The 21533-nt window shown below is 36.1% G+C and overlaps 2 protein-coding genes across 4 annotated transcripts; both read right to left on the bottom strand.

The window, feature by feature from the left end:
- Positions 1 to 67: 67 nt before the first annotated feature.
- On the bottom strand, positions 68 to 8628 carry rpa2 (replication protein A2). 2 transcript variants are annotated; one of them, XM_023331139.1, is made up of 10 exons: positions 8487 to 8628; positions 8291 to 8400; positions 6461 to 6555; positions 6116 to 6217; positions 5159 to 5272; positions 3391 to 3465; positions 3067 to 3183; positions 1362 to 1499; positions 1128 to 1222; positions 68 to 548 (listed from the first exon to the last, which is right to left on the bottom strand). In XM_023331139.1, the coding sequence occupies exons 1-10, from the start codon at positions 8528 to 8530 to the stop codon at positions 461 to 463; spliced, it is 978 nt and encodes a 325-aa protein (XP_023186907.1). In that variant the 5' UTR covers positions 8531 to 8628; the 3' UTR covers positions 68 to 460. The 2 variants fall into 2 exon arrangements, with proteins under 2 accessions (XP_023186907.1, XP_005796003.1); XM_005795946.3 differs by lacking the exons at positions 8291 to 8400; positions 8487 to 8628 and adding an exon at positions 6751 to 6883.
- Positions 8629 to 12826: 4198 nt separating this feature from the next.
- Positions 12827 to 17854, bottom strand: mecr (mitochondrial trans-2-enoyl-CoA reductase). 2 transcript variants are annotated; one of them, XM_005796046.3, is made up of 10 exons: positions 17546 to 17854; positions 15570 to 15667; positions 15342 to 15473; positions 15114 to 15257; positions 14806 to 14908; positions 14610 to 14712; positions 14447 to 14520; positions 14286 to 14346; positions 13231 to 13303; positions 12827 to 13137 (listed from the first exon to the last, which is right to left on the bottom strand). In XM_005796046.3, the coding sequence occupies exons 1-10, from the start codon at positions 17734 to 17736 to the stop codon at positions 12974 to 12976; spliced, it is 1143 nt and encodes a 380-aa protein (XP_005796103.1). In that variant the 5' UTR covers positions 17737 to 17854; the 3' UTR covers positions 12827 to 12973. The 2 variants fall into 2 exon arrangements, with proteins under 2 accessions (XP_005796103.1, XP_023186906.1); XM_023331138.1 differs by having other exon boundaries at positions 12827 to 13087.
- Between the last annotated feature and the right edge of the window lie 3679 nt (positions 17855 to 21533).

Below are 21533 nucleotides of genomic sequence, written 5' to 3'. Positions count from 1 at the left end.
ATTTGTGTCTTCTCTTTCATTTTTAAAATGTCAAGAAAAAGTAATAAAAACAATCAAGAAAGCAAAGTATTTTGGTAGAATCTTTAATTTTATCAAACGTGAATTTTAGATGTTGAAGTACATATGTTGCAAATTATTAAAAGTAATAATTGTTTTACAGAAGGAGAGGGGGCAGTACTTCAGAACATATAAAAAAAGAAACATATATGGATTCTTTTTCTGACTTGCACACTTTGGAGGCAGAAGTGAGCCCCGGGGAAAACAGGATGTGAAACCAAATGTTTCCTCAAACCCCATTTTCTTCAAACATTGGCCAGAGTACCTCAAAGTAAATGACGACAAAGTTTCACTTACTTATTCACTGGTAAAGACGTCAGGCAATTGCAGTTTTTAAGTCTTTACTGATCAAGCTAACAGCTTAAATTCAAACATTTAACTCAACAAGTGCTGCTGAAGTGGGTTAGTCGTCGTTGTCTGTTGATTTGTAGTGATCCTCGTCTATAGTTGAAAAGATGTGGCCTTCATTGCTCAGGAATTCCACTGCTTGTCTATTAGATCAAAGAGACATTTGAACTCACCACCAATGAAAAAAAAAACATTTTTGGATAGTAATTTTAAATCTAATTCAGAAGGAAGAAGGATGATAAAAGCTAACTGTTTAAAATACAAGAATATCACTGAAATCAAATCGCTGAAGTTTTAACTGAACATATAAGAAGCTTTAGTAAAAAAAAAAAAAAAAGCTTTCAGATTTTGAACCTAAATATTTATGAAACTGTGACCTTTCATAAAGCCACTTTAAATGCTTTTTTCAAATAAACCAAAGGTCAAATTAAGATCCTCAACTCATTTATTTAACATTACATTTTGAAAAAAAGCAACATAGATATTGGTTTACTTTGCTAGGAAGTACCAAGAAAGTTAGACATTTCCTCAAGAGGTGTTTTTCCTACTATCTCAGTTTTGTGATATTGAAAAAAAGAAAAGAAAAGAAGACAAGTCTGTCCATTGATGACTAAAATGAAATATTTAAGTTATCTAGCTTAGTTATTCTCAACAGAAAATCACATTGCTACATTTATGTTCAATTACTTTTTTACAGAAACTGTAAGCAAAATGTATCTTACTTGATCACTGTAAGACTGATGCCGCTGAGCCTTTGCTTCAGATCCTGAATGCTAATACCCTGAGGGTCCGGACAGCCTTTTATCAAACTCAGCACCTTGTGAGAGGGGGAAAAAAAAGAACATTTATGTATTAACCAAGCTTAAAAAAACTTAGCTGAAATAAAAGATAAGAGGAATATGGAAGCTTATTAGGTTGAAATGATTGGAAACACTTTGTTCCTTATTTAGACCAACCTGGTTCTGATTCCCACTTAACCCATTAATGACCATTAGTGGGATCTCATTGGTGCCTGCATAGCTCCCTGCAGTCATCCCTGGGCCTTGTTGGAGCATTGGCATGCTGTTTACAGTCATTCCTCCACCAATAGCTGGCTGTTAGAGGAAAAAAACAGAAGAGGTACTGATGGGTTTTTTCCCTTAATCTGCAGCAAGTCCTAAAATGCAATTGTCAATTTATACGAGAGAGAGTTGAGGGCAATTCAATTCCTTAATGATGTATTTATTACTAAAAACCTGTGGAAGAAATTCTACAAAGTGTTCTACTACGTATGAAAAATAACTTCCATGTTTTGAATTAAGAACAAGGCAAAATTTGCAAAAATAACGATGGAAGTGACCAACCAAATCTGTTCATGTCTTGAAGTTAATAAAAACTTTAGCATATTTTGTAAAACTACAACTCAGTTATTTCTCTTTTTGTAATAAACCAACAAACATGAACTAGTGCATATTTGTGAAGAAAAAGGAAAAAGATAAAAGGTTTTTAAGGTTGTATGAACCTTTTGCAACTGATTATGATCAGATGTCACCTTATTAATAAATAAGTCCATATAGGTTGTGTGTATAAAATCACAACACACAGCTAGAGAGCATCTATGTGTCTTGTCAAGATTCTCAAAGATTTTAGCTCTGGACTTTGACTGGGACATTCCAACATGCTGTATGAATACAGTTTGATCTTATCTGTTCCATTTTATCTCTGTCTACTTAGGGGTGTTTTTCTGCAGGAAGATGAACGTCGCAAAACCAACGTTTTTAGACTGGTATTCCTGCAGGGTCAGGGTTCATTAATTTCCATCCGTCTTCTCCGCATCTAAATTAGCCTTTCTGTACTCGCTGAAAAAAATACCCACCGCAAAATTATGTTACCACCACACTGGACTGTAAGGTTGGTGTGTTTAGAGTGACATTCTGCTTCACCTAACCACAGCACCATATTTCCCTATGCAATTTGTGGACAACTGAAATCCTTGCTTCTGGTTTTCGCTATATTGAATGTTTCTCTGAGTCATGCTCTCTTAACCATTCAGTTCTGGTGTAAAAATGGCTAAAGAACATCAGTGGCCTTCAAAGAATATCTGTATTTACACAGAGATTAAAATGGTTGCACTTAATTTGATTTAGGGGTATCAGAGTAAATAGGACTGAATAACAATGCATGCTATACCATAAGAAAAAAAATGTGAAGAGTGCATCTTTTTTTCCACTCCACAATTATTTGCTACTTTTATTTGGTTTTAGTTCTAATGAAATGTTTGCACAGTAGTTAAAACATCACAACCCATGACGTTTGAGAGATCTGAAAACCTTTGCAAGTCACTGCTATACCCATGTTGAATTTGACAGTCATATGTACTTAGAAACTCAAACACAACACATCTCAGTTCCTGTGTTAAAATTCAGGTTGCTGTTCTCTGAATCGCTACCAAGGCAGAAGCTAAACCACAGTCACTCGGCTTTTAAAGAACATCTTTAGTTTCTAAAAGTGGAGATTATGCTTGAGTGCACTTCATAAAACACTCTACTGGGTTTCTGAGAATTTATTTAAATGAGGAAATTAAACAAAGCTGCGACACATATAAACTGAACCGTACTTCCTTATTCTCACGTTTTAGTAACAGATAAGTGACTCAGTCAGGATAAGCAGGCACTTTCTCACCATGGTTTGAGGTTTGCCAAGCGCCATGTGCGCATGGACAACCTCCAGAATGTGCGATGTAATTTCATTCATGTCCTCCAGGGTCCTGACGCTGAATGCCACAACAGATCTGTGGTTCTTGAGGAAGAATTAAAAAATAAAAACAAAAACAACCTTTAGTTTGTATGAATTCACATTGTTATAACAGAGCAACAGCAGCTTCCTCATATAAAATTGACATGACAAAGACTTCTTCTATATTTAAATAAACTTCTGTCTATTGTGGCAGATGAAACCTCTTATCTGACCATACAAGGTTACATTTTTAAGGTCAAGCTTGTTTACCTGAAAGGAGCGCAGATTCCCTGACACTTTCACATAGGTTCCTGGGGGCAACACTGTGCTGTCCACACTCGGGTCCTAGATAAATAGATATAAAAAAAGGATGAATAGAACTGAGGAAAACAAGGTTTCCCGTAGGAATGTAAAAACTAATCTATTTAAATATATTCAATGCAAAAAATATAGATATTCAAAAATACTCATTTGACCAAATTGCTGCACTTCTTTCTACTGCAGAAGATCAATAACAGAGACACTCAGGCCCTCCCCTCCCTACCCATCTGATCAAAGCAATGAGTTGCTGCTGGACGTTTTAACTTCGGAAAAACAAACAAGACATATGCAACTTTCTTAGTGGACAAGACTAACAAAAAGTCGTTTGTAAGCATCTTCCCTATGAGGCAGGAAGACAGACAGATGCTAGCTTTGCTAAAGCTAGACTCTGATGTTTGAGAGCAATTTATAAAGTTCACTATCTATCTGCAACAGTGATGCACAAACCTCCTTGATGACAAGTTAATGCTATTTGGTTAAATATTAGCTTTACTGACAGAAAACTTAAAGATAGAGATTCAATGCTGTGTGATTATGGTGAAGCCAGAGCCTACTGTCCTGTCAGTCTACTTTCATAGAAGGGACACTACAGCCCACAAAAGGCCCCCTGGAGGGGTAAAAAAACCAACAACATATGGGTAGAATTATTATTTCCTAATATTAAAGGTTTACACAGTGGTTTGTTTGGTTGCTTAATTCTTTGTTGTTGTTATGACAACATTTTTTCTAATTTTTTTTAATTGGTCAGTGCATGTCTGCCCAGACAATTTGATGTTGTTAGCCAAGTTTCTTGTCACAACTTACAACTGTGTGTACATAGTGCTAAATGTGAAACCACTGACAGTTTTTCTTTCTTGTTTCTATATAGCTGCAAACTCACGCTCCACATTTTAAAAGGTTACCCCCCAAACAAAAACAGCAGCACTTATGGCCAAAGTGACACATTTTGTTTGAAGAAGGAAGAAACTGTACCCAATACTTAAAATATGAAACAAAAATCAAACAACACAACTAGCAACCAAGTGTATGAACTCTTCCAAGCAATCATTACCTAATGGACAAAATAGAGCACTCATTGCACCAATGGTTGACATTGTAGCCCGATGCATTGCTTTTGTGCCAGTGCTATTTATCTTTCTACATAGTGTTTTTGTTGCCTAAATGTACATGAACCCATTAGCTTTACAATAGGAAAAGCAGCTGATAATAAGCTCGCAAATTAGCCCAAATCTCACATTTTGTTTGGTGGTGATGAGGCTATGAAAGCTTGGATGAACAAGACTTTGAGTCCAACAGAAAGAAGTTAAAGGGCTGCTTCTGACTTCAGCATCTCTTCTGAGTAAAGCTTTATAACTTTAACATTTTCTACTGTACTATAATGCAAAATATTGATCATAAAAGTCATATGAGGACACAAGTGTTTCTTTAAAAAAGATCTACAACAATCTACAACATTCAAAAAAAACATACAAAATATGTAAATGTGAATAAATAAATAAATAAAAATCTGCTCCAGGGGGTACATTGTCTATTATTTTCACCAACAATGAACGGTCATGCTGATGATCAGCAAATATACACTTCTCAACAAATGTCATAGAACAGCAGCAGCAGCAGCTTCCTCTTATAAAATTGACATGACAAAGACTTCTTCTATATTTAAATAAACTTCTGTCTATTGTGGCAGATGAATACACAATAGACAGATAGTGGGTACCTCTGTGTCTACCCACTGCTTCACATCCATAGGAGCGCCAGTCATGTCGTCCACCTTGTACTGGATATTGGTCATAGATTTGTCTGTACTTCTAATGATGCCCACAATGGTGACCTAGAACAAACATACCAAAAAAAAATCTTTAAAACTCAAAAATAAAGTAAACATAAAGACTCATATGTATGTGTCTGTGTGTTATGTACTGTTGACTAAAGCACAGAAATAAAAATATTTGTTTCAAAAGTATTAGAATTTCTTGTTCTTCATAAGACCAAGTGGATGTCTGAGACCATAGTTTATTTACACTGATCGATAATACAGGAGTTTATGCTATTTTGGTTGCTTCTTTGGCAAACAAAACAGCTGATTTTGGTTGCTAAAGAAGCTGACATTTTCTAGAGTTTTCAGATTCTTTATATCATCAATAAAAATTAACTGATCAAATTTTTAATGGACAATTATGATATCCTTTTTTGTTTGTTTGTTTTTTAGGTCTGACCTGCTAATTCCAACCTTGAAAGGCAAGGACCAAACCATACAAAAGACAAACAATCTAATAAACAACTGCTAGCAGTGGTATTAGTTTTCCATCAATTAGATAAAGGAATTACATTTAAAAGGATCAAAATTTATCCACATAATGTTGATCTGATTTTTAATAAATTCAAAACAATGTATTGGTTTTGATGCATTTAATAAGATTAAAGATTAATAAAAAATGTTTTTTAAATAATCTCCAATCAGTGCCAACAAAGAAAATAAATAGCTTGGAATAAACTGGTTGATTGATTGGTGCAATAGAAAATGTGGATGTGGATTTTATGTTGCAGTACAAATTACATACTTAAAATCTAGATTTTTCAAGGGGAACTTGGTCATTCAAACAAGAACAGCCTCTTTTGTCTGGAACATTAGTCAGCGACATGTAGATTCACACCCAGTTTTTCTTCAGCGTACCTGTGTCACTTCCACATCTCCCACTCTGAAGACCTCATCAACCTGTGAGGCGGACATCAGCTGGGACACTGTGCAGGGGATTATTTGTGTGGCCCGAGTCCTCTAATTTGAAGACAAATTTAAAAAATAGAAATATATTTAAGGTCCTGTAATTCAGTTTTCAGTCTATTAACATCTATATTCTTCAACATAACGTGCTGAAAAGACATGTTCAAAAAAGAACAGGAGCATGTTAGGTTAGGTGACAGTAACAAATTACAAAATACTAACTCAATTTTTTTATAGTTTTAGATTTCATAACCACTATATTTTACACTCTGACATTATCATCACATAATCACTCACCCCTTTCTTCTCTCCTCCCTGGGACAGGGAAGGGGATGCAAAGCCTCCAGGGGACTGAGTGTAGCCCCCCATCATCCCAGACTCGCTGTATCCTCCTGGGAGTACAAAAAGTAGGCGCTTATTTCATATCCACCTTAATTCCAAGAAAACCGGATTCGACTCTAACCAACAATCACTTCATTACCAACAAAACAACACGGTTGTTGAGCTAACGTTAGCCTAAGGAGAAAGCACCAACAAAATAAGGTCCGCTTTATAAACACACAGAATAGCGTGGAAAGTGAACTCACCCTGATTCCACATACTGGCACTAAGGATATAAAGTATTAAAAACTAATGTGAATGGATTAATACGTTGCTAAACAAGGTAGTCAGTGGGGATTAGCAGCTGTTACCCTTCTTGTGTGTACCCGCGCTAAACTTTATGCAAGACGCATGCGCACAGCCTAAAATCCCGCGAAACTGGAGTGACTGTGGGTATATTTTAGCCCCGATATTTGCTTGCTAGGTGAACTTTAGATCATATATTTTAATATTGTCTCGTTAAGAAGGTAACCACTGATGTTATTATATATATATAAGAATTGTTGGGTATCTTTACTTAGTGGTTCTGTAGGAAGTAAGACTTATCATATGGTATTGGAAACCTCGCAGACAAACATCAGGGCAAATATAGCACAAGACAGCGTTCACTGCTGTAAACATTGGGTATGCTCTGCACACTTGTAGGTTAAGATTTCCGCATATAAATATTTAGTTGGAAATATTTAAATTCCCAACTAAAATAGTTAATATTACATACAAGAAAAAGTAAAATAGTGTTACAAAATTCTGAATCTTAGAATTTAAAAATAAGTTTTAGCAAATTCTCACCCTACGGGATGGATTATCAAAAAAAAAAAGAAAAAAAACTTTTCCGCTGACATTGTTACAATAATGATCTTTGTGCTTGGTCCCACTTCAGTTCTAATCATCTCACAATCCGTAGTTTTGCTCTGAAATAAGTGATATTAAAAAGGACTGTACCATGAACGCAACACAGGAGTCATTATTTGGAATAATCCCGTTTATGCCATCTGTTTATGTGCTTCTCAGTAATTAGAATGTCATTGAAAAATGTAACTTATTTTGGTAGTTGAAGTCATAAAATATGTATTCTAGATTCACACACACAGAGGGACATTTGTCACGTGTTTCTGTTTATTTTGATGATAGCTTGCTGACAATGAAAATCCTAAATTACTGACAATTTTTTCATAGACTTAAACAGATACATTATCAACAAACAATTGACCATATCTCTTTTTGTGTAATAAACATATGTGTGATATGGACATAGTTTAAATGAATTTGTGAATCAAAGCTATTTTTTCATATTTTCCCATAATTCAAAGACAAAATAAACCTAAAGCCATATGTAATACACAGATGATATACAACTTGTACTCTGGACACCTCTTTATTGTAGACTGAAGCATGATCTTACTTAACTGGCAACAGTATCTGGATATCTTTAGCCCACATAAAAATAGTTTATGTATGAATGCCTTTCCTGGCAGTTCCTTCTCCCATTCGTTCCATATACTATTTAATGTTTGGATTCTGAACTGGCATACGAGAAGTGATCAGTGCGGGGTCAAAGAGCCAAATAAAGTGATTCGTCACTCTGCTTTCTATCTATTGCATTAATTGCGCATATTGAAAATGATAACGTCATAGCATGCTCGTGCTTATTTTTTCATCTGCAGTGATTTCATGAGATATTTGGCTATAAACGTCAAGGTGACGACGTTTAGATATCTTATCGTTCTTTGCCCTTTAATCACTTGCCTTTTAAACCTCTCCTTTGCTTTTGTCGAATGTTTCCCGTTGACAAGGTGTCCAACATGTCTCCTGTAAGGTTGCTTTTAACTTGTCTATTCTGTGGAGAGGCTCTTGCACTGTCAGGTAAGAAGTAAAGTTATTGCACATTGTGAGACTTCTTAAATCTCTCCGGTATCAGATGACCTTTAAAGAGGTCACTTACTTTGCGTAATTACGCGCTGGTTTTATCCAGGGAGGTTTTGGCATATCACGGATTTGCACTGGGACCCGACGTACAAACTAACGGATAACCCGGAGCTAGTGTGCGCATCCAGCGGTAAACGTCCAGCGCTCAGTGCTGGTAAATTTGGAGCCTATGCCTGTGACGCGCCATGGCACCTGATCAACTCCTCGGTCTACGCCATGAAGAGGATTCTGCCAGATCCAGACTTCATTGTGTGGACAGGGTAGGCTATGTATCGGTCTGCTGTGATGAAAAACTGGATTCGTCTTTCTGGTTAAATCTGATTAACCCGAAGGACTATAAAAGGAAACACGACTTAAGTTTGCCTTTTTGCAAAACAGTAAAGGAAAATATGGGACTTATGATTCATCATTGCCCTGCAACTAAATGAAAACCATATGCTATCATTTTACTTTTCCAAATATATTGGCAGTGACGGTTTTTGCATGAACTTTGTCCAGGGCTAACATGTCCTCCTGCAGCCCCCCTTCCAGCTCAACACCTATTTTGGTTCTCATTGTTTCTCATTATAAGAACCAATGAGAACCAAAATACAGCAAATAGGTAGGAAGACAGACGGATTGAAATCTCAAAAATAGTTAAGACAAAGGATTCTGGAGCCAATTTTAGCCTCAGTGCAGCTAAAAACCAAGTTTAGAGTCACATGTTACAAGACCTTATAAAAAAAAGAAACTTTTGATTTTTGATGAATATCTACTGTAGGAGATTTGCTGTCGATTTTTGAAGAGTAAAGATTTTATTTCTCTTCTTTGGTATTAAAATAAAATTAAAACCAATATTGACAACAGAAGATTGAGACATTGTCTTCTTGATCTTTGTTGAAAATTGTGGGGAAAAAATAAAAGTATGTTTCCAAACTAATGTCAAGAAAAAAAACTGACATTACTTAGCAAATGCAAAACCTGCATGTTGTTGTTATTGCATCTGCATATATAAATATTAGTTGTTCTTCATTTTCTTAGCCAGAGTTATAAAGAGCCACTTGTGGCTCCAGAGCTGCAGGTTGCAGTCCTCTGGTCTAGATTTTAAAAAGAAACCGCAAAAACAAAAATAATCTGTGAATCACATGACATTGGATACCAAACTTAATGCAGTCGTGTGTTTTTTTTCTCTCGATTGCCTTCAATGTGTATAACGCAGTTGGGCTACCAATTCCCCCTTAGCAGACATACCAAGAAGCAATAATGAACTAATTTAGCTATCTAACATCACCTGATATGACCGATTCCAGAAACCATCACTGCATTTTTGAATTGAAACAACCAGTTCCCTCTTTTTGAGTTTTTAATCCTTAAAATGGTTATTTTAAAACATTACAGAGATGACACCCCGCATGTCCCAAATGAGGATCTAGGAGAAGAGAAGGTGATCAACATCATTGGCAATCTCACTCAGATCATAACTGAGGTGTTTCCAAGTAAGACATCATTGGGTGCTTATATAGAAAACAATTTAACACCAATATCTACACATTTAATCTAATAAATGAAATGTTTTGATCATATGTCTTTTACAGATACAAAAGTGTACTCTGCACTGGGGAACCATGACTACCACCCCAAGAGTCAACTTCCTCCAGGCCCAAACTCCATCTATGACAAAATAGCAGAAATGTGGCGTGGTTGGCTGGAGGCAGACTCCAAAGAAACATTTAAAAACGGTGACTCTTGCACATTTGTTCTTCAAAGATCAGTTTGTAATGTTAACACCTGCACGGTTCATAGCAAAACTAGGCAGTGAAATACACTGTATGTATTTTTTTGATTAGGTGGATATTACACAGAAAAACTCCTGAACCGAGCAGGTTACAGAGTGTTGGTCCTCAACACCAACCTCTACTACTATCAGAACGAGGTGACCATGAATGATGAAGATCCAGCAGGTCAGTTTAGCTGGTTGGATCAGACCCTTACAGCAGCCAGCAACAACAAAGAGAAGGTATAAAGCGTGACATTGTACGTGCAAGCGATATAAACAGTCATGAAAAAACAGAACCTGCTAAAATTTAATACCCACACTAAAAAATGTGGGTGCATGGAGTGACACTAGTTATTAGTGGGTAGGATGGACATTTCTGTTGATATATTTTATTTAAAGAATGACATTTGAGGGATTTACTTGTAAGTTAATCACTTTCTCTTACAGAGATAAAAATGACATGAACATTTCTTAATAATTTTTTCACATGACTAAGCAAGTAAAAATGGCCAAGTTTGAAAGAATAAACCTCTTTTGTTTGTTTTAATTCTAACATGAATAAAGAAAACTAAGCAGTTATTTGAGCTAACTTTACTTGGTTTACTTTCTCAGGTCTACATCATTGGTCATGTTCCTCCAGGTTTCTTTGAAAAGAAAAGAAGTATATCATGGTTCACACAAAAGTTCAACACGAAATATTTGGAATTGATTCAGAAGCATCATTCGGTTATAATCGGGCAGTTCTTTGGCCATCATCATACTGACAGCTTTCGCATGTTCTACACCACAAAAGGTACATCAAAGTGTTTCACGACTGCGTTTGAAATGCTATTTCTTTGCAACTGTTAGACTTGAACTTTGTTTCCACAGGCTTGCCCATAAGTGCAATGTTTCTGAGCCCAGGCGTCACACCATGGGAAACAACACTTCCTGGTGTCAAGGACGGAGCTAACAACCCTGGGATTCGTGTTTTTGAATATGACACTGAAACATTGCTAGTAAAAGTAAGTAATGCTCTCTCATGCAATCGTTTCAATGGGAGCCATAGCTTGCAGGTGACACTGTTTTTATGTTAGTTTATAAGCTCTCCAGAAAAATAATACTTCTCACTCTTAATGTTCTGCTTCGTGTTGTCTTTCAACCCCATTGTGTGAACAGGATGTGGTGACATATTATCTGAACCTCACACACGCCAATGCAGACGCAGAACGCTGGGAGAAAGAGTACCGTCTGACAGAGAGCTTCAGAGTACCCGATGCTTCTCCAGGCTCCATGCACCAGGTTCTGGAACGCATGGCGGCTGATCGCTGCTACCTGCAGAAGTACTACGAGTTCAACTCTGTCAGCTATGACCTGACAGAGTGTGACGGCGACTGCCGTGTTGATCATGTATGTGCAGCAAGAGAAGTAGACTTTAGGAGGTATGAGAAATGTCTGTTGAAGGAAGGAGCCGTTTCTATTTATGGAGGGCTGCTGCTGGTTGTTTCTATGGCAGCAACTGTGTTGGTCGCTGGGTGATAGAGATGATGAGCATCGCAGTTTGTTTCTAAGACATTTAGAGGTGCATTTAAATTAATTTTAATATTATTAAAAAGCTTATTTATTTCAGGCATTCAATCCAAAAATGCATAAACAGATTTATCACAAATGATGCTTCAGATGTTTATTTTTGTTGATTTTTATGATTATGGCTAATCAGTTTCTCTAACAGTAATAACTGTACATAACATAACAATTATTTATATATAAAAATATGCTGTCTCTATATCATGGCCTACACAATGAAGAAGAAAACTGCAGAAGCTCGGTCACCCTCAGTAACGAAGGTAATACACATAAGTTAACTGCTAACGAAGCTGGCTTTTCACAGAGAATTGTGTCCATCAATATTAATGGAGAATTAAGTGTTCATTTATTTGAATGCATTTATAAGTCGATGAGCTGAATTTAATGTGGCACACTTTACTGGAAGATAGTTTGTGATGCAAAGTCGTGCAGCAATAGCTTCAGGAGGCAAAGAACATCAAACTGTATGTTACACACCTAAAATAAAAGCTGAGAAAATACCTTAGTTCATAGAGCAACAGAGATTGGAGATTCCAGAATAACAGCACCCATATATAAGAGTGACAGGTCTCCGTTGACATTTCTTGTAAACGTCTAATGTAGAAGTGGTTTCAGGTTTTCACTTACACATTAAAAAAATATTGTAATTGACATTCAGCTTAAATTAGACTGTGCATAACAATTGTATTCTCATAACTCAAAACTTTGAAGGAAGTTAAGGTAAATGTTTTCTCCACTGAAACTGTTATTTAAATGAAGAGATAAAAACAACAACAAAAAACACCTCACTGCACTGTTATTTCTGCAGCAATAAATTCACTTCCTGATAACAGTGTCGCTCCTCTTCATATTTCTTTTTTTTAGAAGCGCAGTGATTTGTTGTTGAGCAAGACAGATAGCTGTTATCTGAGTATTTTATAGCTTTTGCTATCTCCTATGTTCAAATAAAGGTTTGATATGATTTTTGTTACTGCTTGTAAACCGAACACCGAGAAGCATTACTATGAGGTGAAAAGACAGACAGCGAACTTTGAGGCTGTTGAGAAAGCATGTTTATTGAGCACAGTAACTGGTTTACTGGTAACTGGATCAACAATAATGTGACATGGGCCTCAGGTTACACTTTAGTTCACTCACTTCTGTCACAACATTGTGGTGACTGGTTAATGAAAGCAGAACATTCACATAATTAAGATCTGTTTACGGGAAGAAAAAGGTTGCATGGCTGCATCCAGCGCCTTTTTATAGTCTTGTATGCGCACCTCCGTGCAGGCAGGAGCTGTTAGCTTCCCCTGCTGGATAAGAGAGCACAGTTCATCCAGCATGGCTCTGAATGCCTTCCCATCTAGGGAAAAAAATTATAATAGCAAACCTACTTTAAAAGTTCTTTGTGATACTCTCACTCTCATTTCACACAGCAGGTAATATGCTTGCTTACCGTGAGAGTGATCTTTCTTCCACTGTGTCACCCAAAAACCCCGAACTTTTACATCCTTGAAAATGAGAGCACTCTAGAGACACCATATTGAATTAGTGTACAATTGGAAAACATTTCAGCAACAGCTAATCTGATTTTCAGTGACTCGCAAAAGTATTCATATCCCTAAACATTTCTCACATTTCTGATTTTATCTGAATGTTTGAAAAGGATAGTCATCTATTTTTAAAATTAATTTTCTAAAAGGGTGACATACGTACACATTCAAGCCCTTTAACTTTGATACTCGAAAATAAAACCCAATGCAACAACTTTATTAATTTTATTAAGACAGTCCACCTGTGTGTAGATTACTCTGTTACTCAAGGCCAAAGAACACAGGAGACCTATCAGAGACTTGTTGATAAGTTAACGGCAGGATTAGGCTTTAAAACAATATCCCAAGCTGTAAACATCTCAAATAGGTCTATTCAAACTACTACCCAAGCCATAACCATCCGCCTATAAACTGACACCATATCAAATTGAGAGCTTTTCTAATCAGACACGCAGCCAAGAGTCCTCTGGTAACTCTGGAGGAGCTGTAAAGATTTACATTACACAGCCACATCTGTAGAGGAGTGTTTTAGATTGAAGCTTGATTATGTTTTAGAGTTGCCTGGTTAATGTCCAGAAATACTTCAAATTGAGAATCTATAGCTAAAAAATTAAAACAAGGGGTCCCTTTCAATTCCTGATCATTTTTGTTTCAATGGAGAACTGGTAGTAGTTTTAGTTTCAAGATAAGAAAAGCGAGTAGAGACAAGCGCCAAAATACTTGCTGCCAAAACTGCAACAAAATGTCATTCTGAAATTATTGGATAGAAATTTGCAAAGAATCTATTATTGGATAGAAATGCATTTAAGATTTTTATTTTCCTTCACTTCATAATTATGCCAGTAAAATACATGGTAGTGATGTGACAAAATGTGAAAATGTTAAAGACATATCAATAATTTTGTAAGTCACTGTATCTATCTTTTTTCTGTTGTTATCGTTTAAAGTGATGCCTTACCACGGGAACAGTCACCGGCTGCTTAGACATTCCTCCGTATGTCACCATAGACCCTCCAACTCTAGAAACAGAATCAAATGAATGGAAAAGAAAAATAACAGGCCATTTGTTAAGACTAAAAAAAAAATGATAGATGAATAAAGACTATCTAAGATGCTCACTGTAGATGACGAAGCAATTCTGTTGCACTCTTTCCTCCGACACCATTTAAAGCCAGTTTGGGCTTTGAACATGTCTGTGAAAAAAACGTGTCAATGAACAACAGGCCAAAACCACATCACATCTCTATTTTTATCAGTGGGCTTATCTTCAAAAACAACAGACCTTAAACAGTTCCTTCATCTCTGGTCGCCTCAGGCTCTCTTCTTTGATTACATGACTGGCACCTATAGCCTTTAGCCTGTCACTGAGTTGTGTGAAATCGGGCCTTTGGAGAGTATGAAACAAACAAGACCCTCAGCATGGTTTAAAAGAAGAAAAGAATATTTAAAAGGTTAATAAAAATGTTGTTAAATTTTACCTGTCTCGAATAACATTTATGGTGTTTATTCCTCTTGCAGCAGCAATTTGTATGATAGCCTGCCCTACTCCACTATTGGCTGCATTCTGGATCACAGAGTCTCCTATTAGGGCAGAAAATTGAGGAAAATGATATTGTCAAGACACCTCCACAACAAAATTTTATTTATCATAAAAAATTTGCAATGAATGTAGTGAAAAATGTCTTCACTCAGAATGAATACCGAGGTGCTTTTATGAAACTAGAAACCCCAATGATTTAGAGTTTGGTGAAATAAGAACATATGGATTACGTGTGTAAAAGCTTACCTGGCTTCAAATCTTCAAAGTCAGAGAGCATCCTGATGGCGGTGCAGGGATTGACTCCCAGTGTGGCGGCGGAGAGCAGAGGAATGTCGTTTGGCACTGAGATAACGTCATCTTCAGCTAACACTGCCTCTGTCCTCCATGTTCCTGCTCACACAAATCAAACAAAAACAGATCAAAAAGATAACAGAAAATGTTACTTTCTTAAACTAAGGAATCGTTTTAATTTACCAAGCCCTGCGTCTCTGGGGATTACCCAGTCTCCTGCTTTAAGAGACTTCACCTGACTGCCCACTTCTAAAACCTGAGCCACTCCCTCATTGCCACCAACGGCAGGAAGGTCTGGCAGAATAGAATAGGTACCTAAAACCACAAAAAACTGTTAGAATTCCAATAGTATTTTCATAATGATGTAGTTTTTTTTGTTGTTGCATTATGTGGAATGAAACCAACCAATACCTTGAATCATGTTTATGTCAGATGGATTTATTGGAGATGCCAGCAGTTTAACCAGGACTTCCTTTGCACCTGTTTGATGCACTGGTACATCTTCCAGCCTGGAATGGAAAAAAATACAATACACATTCAGTTAAAAAACACAGACCATGATATCTTTAGTCTTATTATGTTGCTTTACAGTCAGAATAACATGAATATCGGGAAAAAGTGGAAAAAAAAACTGTGCCATATGTACTCTTTATGAAAAAAAAGGAAAAGCAGAGTTCATAGCTCAATCAATCCTTCCATTTAGGTTTGCTACACAAAAACATCTGTACCCAAGGGTACCTTCAATGGAATTTAAAATAAAAAAGCACAGTAACACATGAGGTTAATTTCAATGACACTACAAAAAAAGAAACAATTAAGCACAAAACCAGCGGTACTTTCTAAGGGAAATAAAAAGGGACAGATACAGTAAGTTGCAGCAATCCAGGTCAAAAAACACCTCATAAATCAGGCATATTGATTTAGTGGGAAAGAACAATTAAAGAGGTAACAAACTTAAGAATGTCATCAGGAAATATACGCAGCTACACACATAAGTAGTCAGACCTACTTTCAAAGAGCAAAACAAAGATTACATAAAGTTAGTGAGTGAGAAAAACGGTTAAAAATGGAACTAAGTGCTTCCTTTGGTGAATAAAACCCAAATACACATCAGTAAAACTGCCAATAGCTCTCTGTCAATGACTCCATCCAGAATTAAAAACATGTCAAAATATGTTTTGTTTATAAAAAAAAATAAAATACACAAAACTGTCAACTTACAAGCCTGTAGTATTTCATAATTTAACTAATGCACTATGTTTTACCTCAATATTAAGTTGCTGAAAGTACAGTTTCAGTGGAAGGCCTGAACAGTAAGAAAGTATTATGTACTGGTTTCTGTTTGGTTTAGGACTAAAATTGCTTTAGTTTTCTTCCCACCTGCTCTCATTGCCCTAGAATGAGTTAAAAAAAAACAATTGTTACCATAGACAATTACTAAAGTTTAGTTTTTCTTAATGATCAAAACCAATGTCAGTAAAGTGGGATTGGGAAAATGGCAAATCCAGCCCTATGAAACTGTGAGACAGAAGTTTATTATCTCAAGAAATAAAAGTGAAAGGGATCAATAAAAATAGTGAACAAAATAAACTCAAGGTATCTCTTTGTGGGTTGTTAAATCAATTCAAAACGTTTCTTTTAATATAAGTGCATTAATTTATGTTGATGTGTAAAAACATCTGTTTTCATATGGTAGGCGTGATTGTATCAATCATACAATGTTGTTTTATGTTTCAATCATAAAACTGATTGAATGTTTTCAATCATGAAAACAAGCTGTTATAGTTGGTGTGTGGGCTGCAATGTCATCAGTCCCTTGCAAGGTGAGACTGTGATCGAGGGGGAAAAACATTCACCACAACCCCGGTGCTACTCAGGGATTTCCCATACAAGAACCTCGGTGGACACTTATGAGCACAAAGCAAGACAACAACCACAGAGAGGCGAGATGCAACAGATGTGATGCATTGAGGAGACATGCGAGGTAAGCAACATGGACCCATCCATTTTCTTACACCCTTGTCCCTAGTGCAGGTGCCTATCTCCAGCTAACGTTCCCTGGACAGGTCGCAAGTCTGTCGCAGGGAAACACAGAGACAGGAAAAACAACCACGCACACACTCACACGTAGGGAGAATTTAGAAACACCAATTAACCTGACAGTCATGTTTTTGGACTGTGGGAGGAAGGCGGAGAGAACCCACAAACTCCGGGCTGAAAGACCCGGGCAGGGAATCGAACCCAGGACCTTCTTGCTGCAAAGTAACAGTGCTACCAACTACGGCCGCTGTGCAGCCCCAACATGGATTCAAAGAGGGGTACGTCTTCTTTGCAATATAAAGAAAAACTTAATCTTTAATGTTTTTTTCCCAGACGCATATTCTTACTCAACCACTCCAGAAGGGTCTCCGTGTTTTCTGTAGATCAGAGCTTGACAGGTCTGTGCGCAGCGTCCAGCTGAATGGCTGAAGAGAGAAACTCTAGCTTTCATGTGCTTCGGACAATTCAAAAGAGCCACAATGCCTCTTTCACAAACTACCCGGCTTCTGAAAATAGCCGAGAGAACCGGAAGCCCCATTTTGACCCAAAACACAACTTCACAGCTAGTAGTAATACATATATTTTTAATAACAGCTGTAATTTAAGGCAGCATTAGACTGCGAGACTAGTGCAGCGGCGGCAGCCATGTTTGTTTTGCACGAGGTTGTCATTGAAAATATAAATAGAGATTAGCGCCCCTAATGGATATTCGCGGTACTACCTGACTCTGTCTCAAAGTCGAGAGAAATTAATTTATTGTTTTTTCACTTCATGAAACGTGAACCTTATGGAAGCCAGTTTCCGCCACTCTGTTAAAAAAAAAAAAAAAAAAAAAAAAAAAAAAAAATATATATATATATATATATATATATATATATATATATATATATATATATATATATATATATATATATAAATTAGCTCATTATAATGAGATAGTATCTCAAAATAATGAGTTACTATCTCATTATAATAAGATACTATCTCAAAATAATGAGATAGTTTGATTCTGGCAATATTCCGGAGATGAAATAAGAAAGTCCTAAAAACTTGCTTAGAATGGGATTTAAGTGACATATCCTTGTCAAAAATATCATAGAAATTCTTCGCTTTATTATTGGAGGCTAATTTAATGTCATCCTCATCAAGTGATTATCAAAGCAGTGTCTTTATCAGAGGTTCTGATCAAAAAACGACAACTCCTTTATTGGTAAAAGAAAAAATTTACTGTCATCAAGATTTTAATGCATTTCCTCAAGAAATGGCTGTGATCTACCAAATGGATTGAATTCATCAGGACTTATTGATAGGTATAGCTAAGGTAGCTAATAGATATATCATAAATAAATAAATCTATCTGTTTGTAATCAATGGGGGCATTAACATCCCCTGCTTGTTGCTGAGAAGGGGGAATATTTTATGTGCTTTGTGGTTTTCTTCATTTTGATTATTTGGAGGGCAACAGAAGGAAGGACTCACTCACCACCAATTATGAAAGAACTGCCAAAGTTTGGGATTGTATTTACTAAACACAACGTATTCATTTTATTCAAATTCTTGTGCAATCTCAGTTTTAAGGGCAAGAGAGTCACGCTCCCTTGCATTTTCCCTACAACAGATAAACAATTGAAGCTTCCCACCCATAAATGTAAGCTGAAGAGCCACAAAGTAGGGGCAAGGAGTCTTTTTACTTGGGAATATTGAGGATTTGTTGCAGATTTTGTTTTAAGTCTATTTATTTATTGTTTTCGTATTTTAGGGCTGTTGAATAAAAAAATTCTTGTTATAATATTATTTCTAAATGTAGTAAAGGAATGTGCAATACATGGGCAAAGTCCCAAAAAGAGCCCTGACATGAGTCAGTTCACTCCCACAAGATTTCGTAAGGACATTACAAAAAAAGACATTGCAATAAATACATGAAAGGAGTCATTTTACTAAAGAATTCAGAAGTGAAAGGTCAGATTAGTTGGCCCAGTGGGCTGTGCTGCACCAGCAACAGGAAACATGTCAAAGAGAAACAAATTGAATGTAGCAATGCACCATTTTTAGCACGTTTCATATTCCAAAGTAGTTGTGTTGAAAGAGCATCAGAAACAAAGAATCAATCAATCAAATTTTATTTGTATAGCACATTTCAGCAGCAAGGCATTTCAAAGTGCTTTACATCATATCAAACACAGAAACACAATGCAACATAGAATCAACAATCAAAACGCGACATTAAGTCAAATTCCATCATAAATCTGTAATTGATTACATTTCAAATACAATCCTAAACAGGTGGGTTTTTAGTCGAGTTTGCATCCATAAAATATTTACCTGTTACACTCCTATTATGTTATATGGAACAAAATACCTATTGCTATTTTTATTCCCACTCACTCTCACAATCACACAGTTTAAAACGATATAGACAGCATTTTAATGGGCTTCTGGCACAAGGCTCCGTACACCTCTTTCACGGAATTTCGAGCAGGGACTCCGCCGTCCCTCACAGATTTTTGTGCAATTTTATGGTAATTGTTAGGGTCTAGAATTTACAGGGCTTGTGTTACACGCAGTTACCCTCAGTCACTCGCTGTTTTTCTTCCGGCACTAGGCTCCGTACACCTCTCACGGAAGTTCGCTCTGGGACTCCACCGTCCCTCACAGATTTTTGTGCAATTTTATGGCACCTGTTAGTGTCTAGAATTTACAGGGTTTGTGTTACACGCAGTTACCCTCAGTAACTGTGCGTAACACATAAAACATAACATAAAGAACATAAGATATAGAAGTTAAACTGACTTCTATATCTTCTATACATAAGATATAGAAGGCTTAAATTTGTTTTAATTTACTTTAAAAAAAAGAAGAAAAAAATCACATTTGTGCATATCTAGTGAAATAAATAAAAACTGTTTGGCTTTAGAAAAGAGTACACAACAGCTCTAGGAGGTGGAAGGCAACTTTTGTCATTGACCTCTTTTAATCTTTTGACATTTATGTCAGTAGTGGAACCTATTTAACTAAGCCAAAAACTCAAACTAAGGGTATATGCTGTAGCTCCCTGTAGCTAAAAGTATTCTGCAGAGACAAGTTCTCTAATAAATGTTACATACTACCAGGTTTTAAAAATATTTTTATGCTGACAATACTGCAAATGTACTCTTGAGTTTAGTGTTCTTATTCTGTTTTGAGGACAGAGCTAGCGTCTGAAAAAAAAAGGAAGAATACTGACTGCTGATTCTCATACATCAAGCAGTTGGTAAAAAAGCAAGTTAAAACTGCTCTAGAATCATATTTTCTTTTAGAGCTGGTGGACGATTTGTATATATGCTACATTTATGTCTCATGTGTCCTGTATGTCCACAGTGCCAACATACACTTGGTACACTCTACCAATTTATGTTTTTCATACCATGTTGTATTCTTATGTTGAATGGGAGGGTCTTTCTTCCTTCATACTAAAAATCCTATTTCCTCAAAAGTGCAGTAGTTTCAGGTTTATGTATATTGCCTATTCCTATTAAATGCACCAAGTAGCTAGTAGTTAAGCCTTCAGATATTATACTTTATAGAATCAGCTCCATATTGAGTTGAATTTATATCACAATCTTTCAACATTGTAAAACCTTTTTATATAAATTGATAAGTTTGCAAATGAAAACCTTTTTATGTTCTTTACTGTGTCAACTCTGAGTGTTATATTTCAGCTGCATTGTGAGCTGCTTTTATATTGTCAGCACTCTTGTGAAAATTTAAATATCTGGATCTTTCCTGGTCAAAAATAAATAAGAAATACTTAAGAAAAGAAAATAAGATAACAATTAGTATCTACTCTAATTACCTTTTTTTTTCCAAGTCTTTCTCCTGACAGCAAGTTATTGTTTTAAATTTTGGAAATGCATAAATTACATTAAAACCTATATGTATTTTCTATGTATTAAAGTTCATGTGATGTGTACAAGAGGTAGACAGAATATGTAACAGCATGATAAATACATTGCTTTTGATTGTAGTCACCGAGTTGACTTCAGAAGTAACAAAACAGGACTCTCGACGACATAGATTTTAAAATGAAAAGCTGCAAGAAAATAATATTGACAAGTTTATTATGAAATGAAGCAACATTTTACATATAGAAACTACTTTGAAAATCTCACATGCTGCTCATCACTGACAGACTATAATCATTAAATTTCCTGAGTTACAGATAATTGCGAGTTTTATGACAGTAAATACTAATACATTCATTAATAGTAAATGCACATTTTTCTGATGTAGCTCTGTAGAAATATGTCTTATAAAATACAATAACACCACAAATGAACTGACTGATGGTCAAAAACA

This window comes from Xiphophorus maculatus, chromosome 3 (assembly GCF_002775205.1).
Source record: "Xiphophorus maculatus strain JP 163 A chromosome 3, X_maculatus-5.0-male, whole genome shotgun sequence".
NCBI lineage: Eukaryota > Metazoa > Chordata > Actinopteri > Cyprinodontiformes > Poeciliidae > Xiphophorus > Xiphophorus maculatus.
Note: the sequence above shows the minus strand (reverse complement) of the source record. Positions and strands in the feature narration are given on the sequence as shown.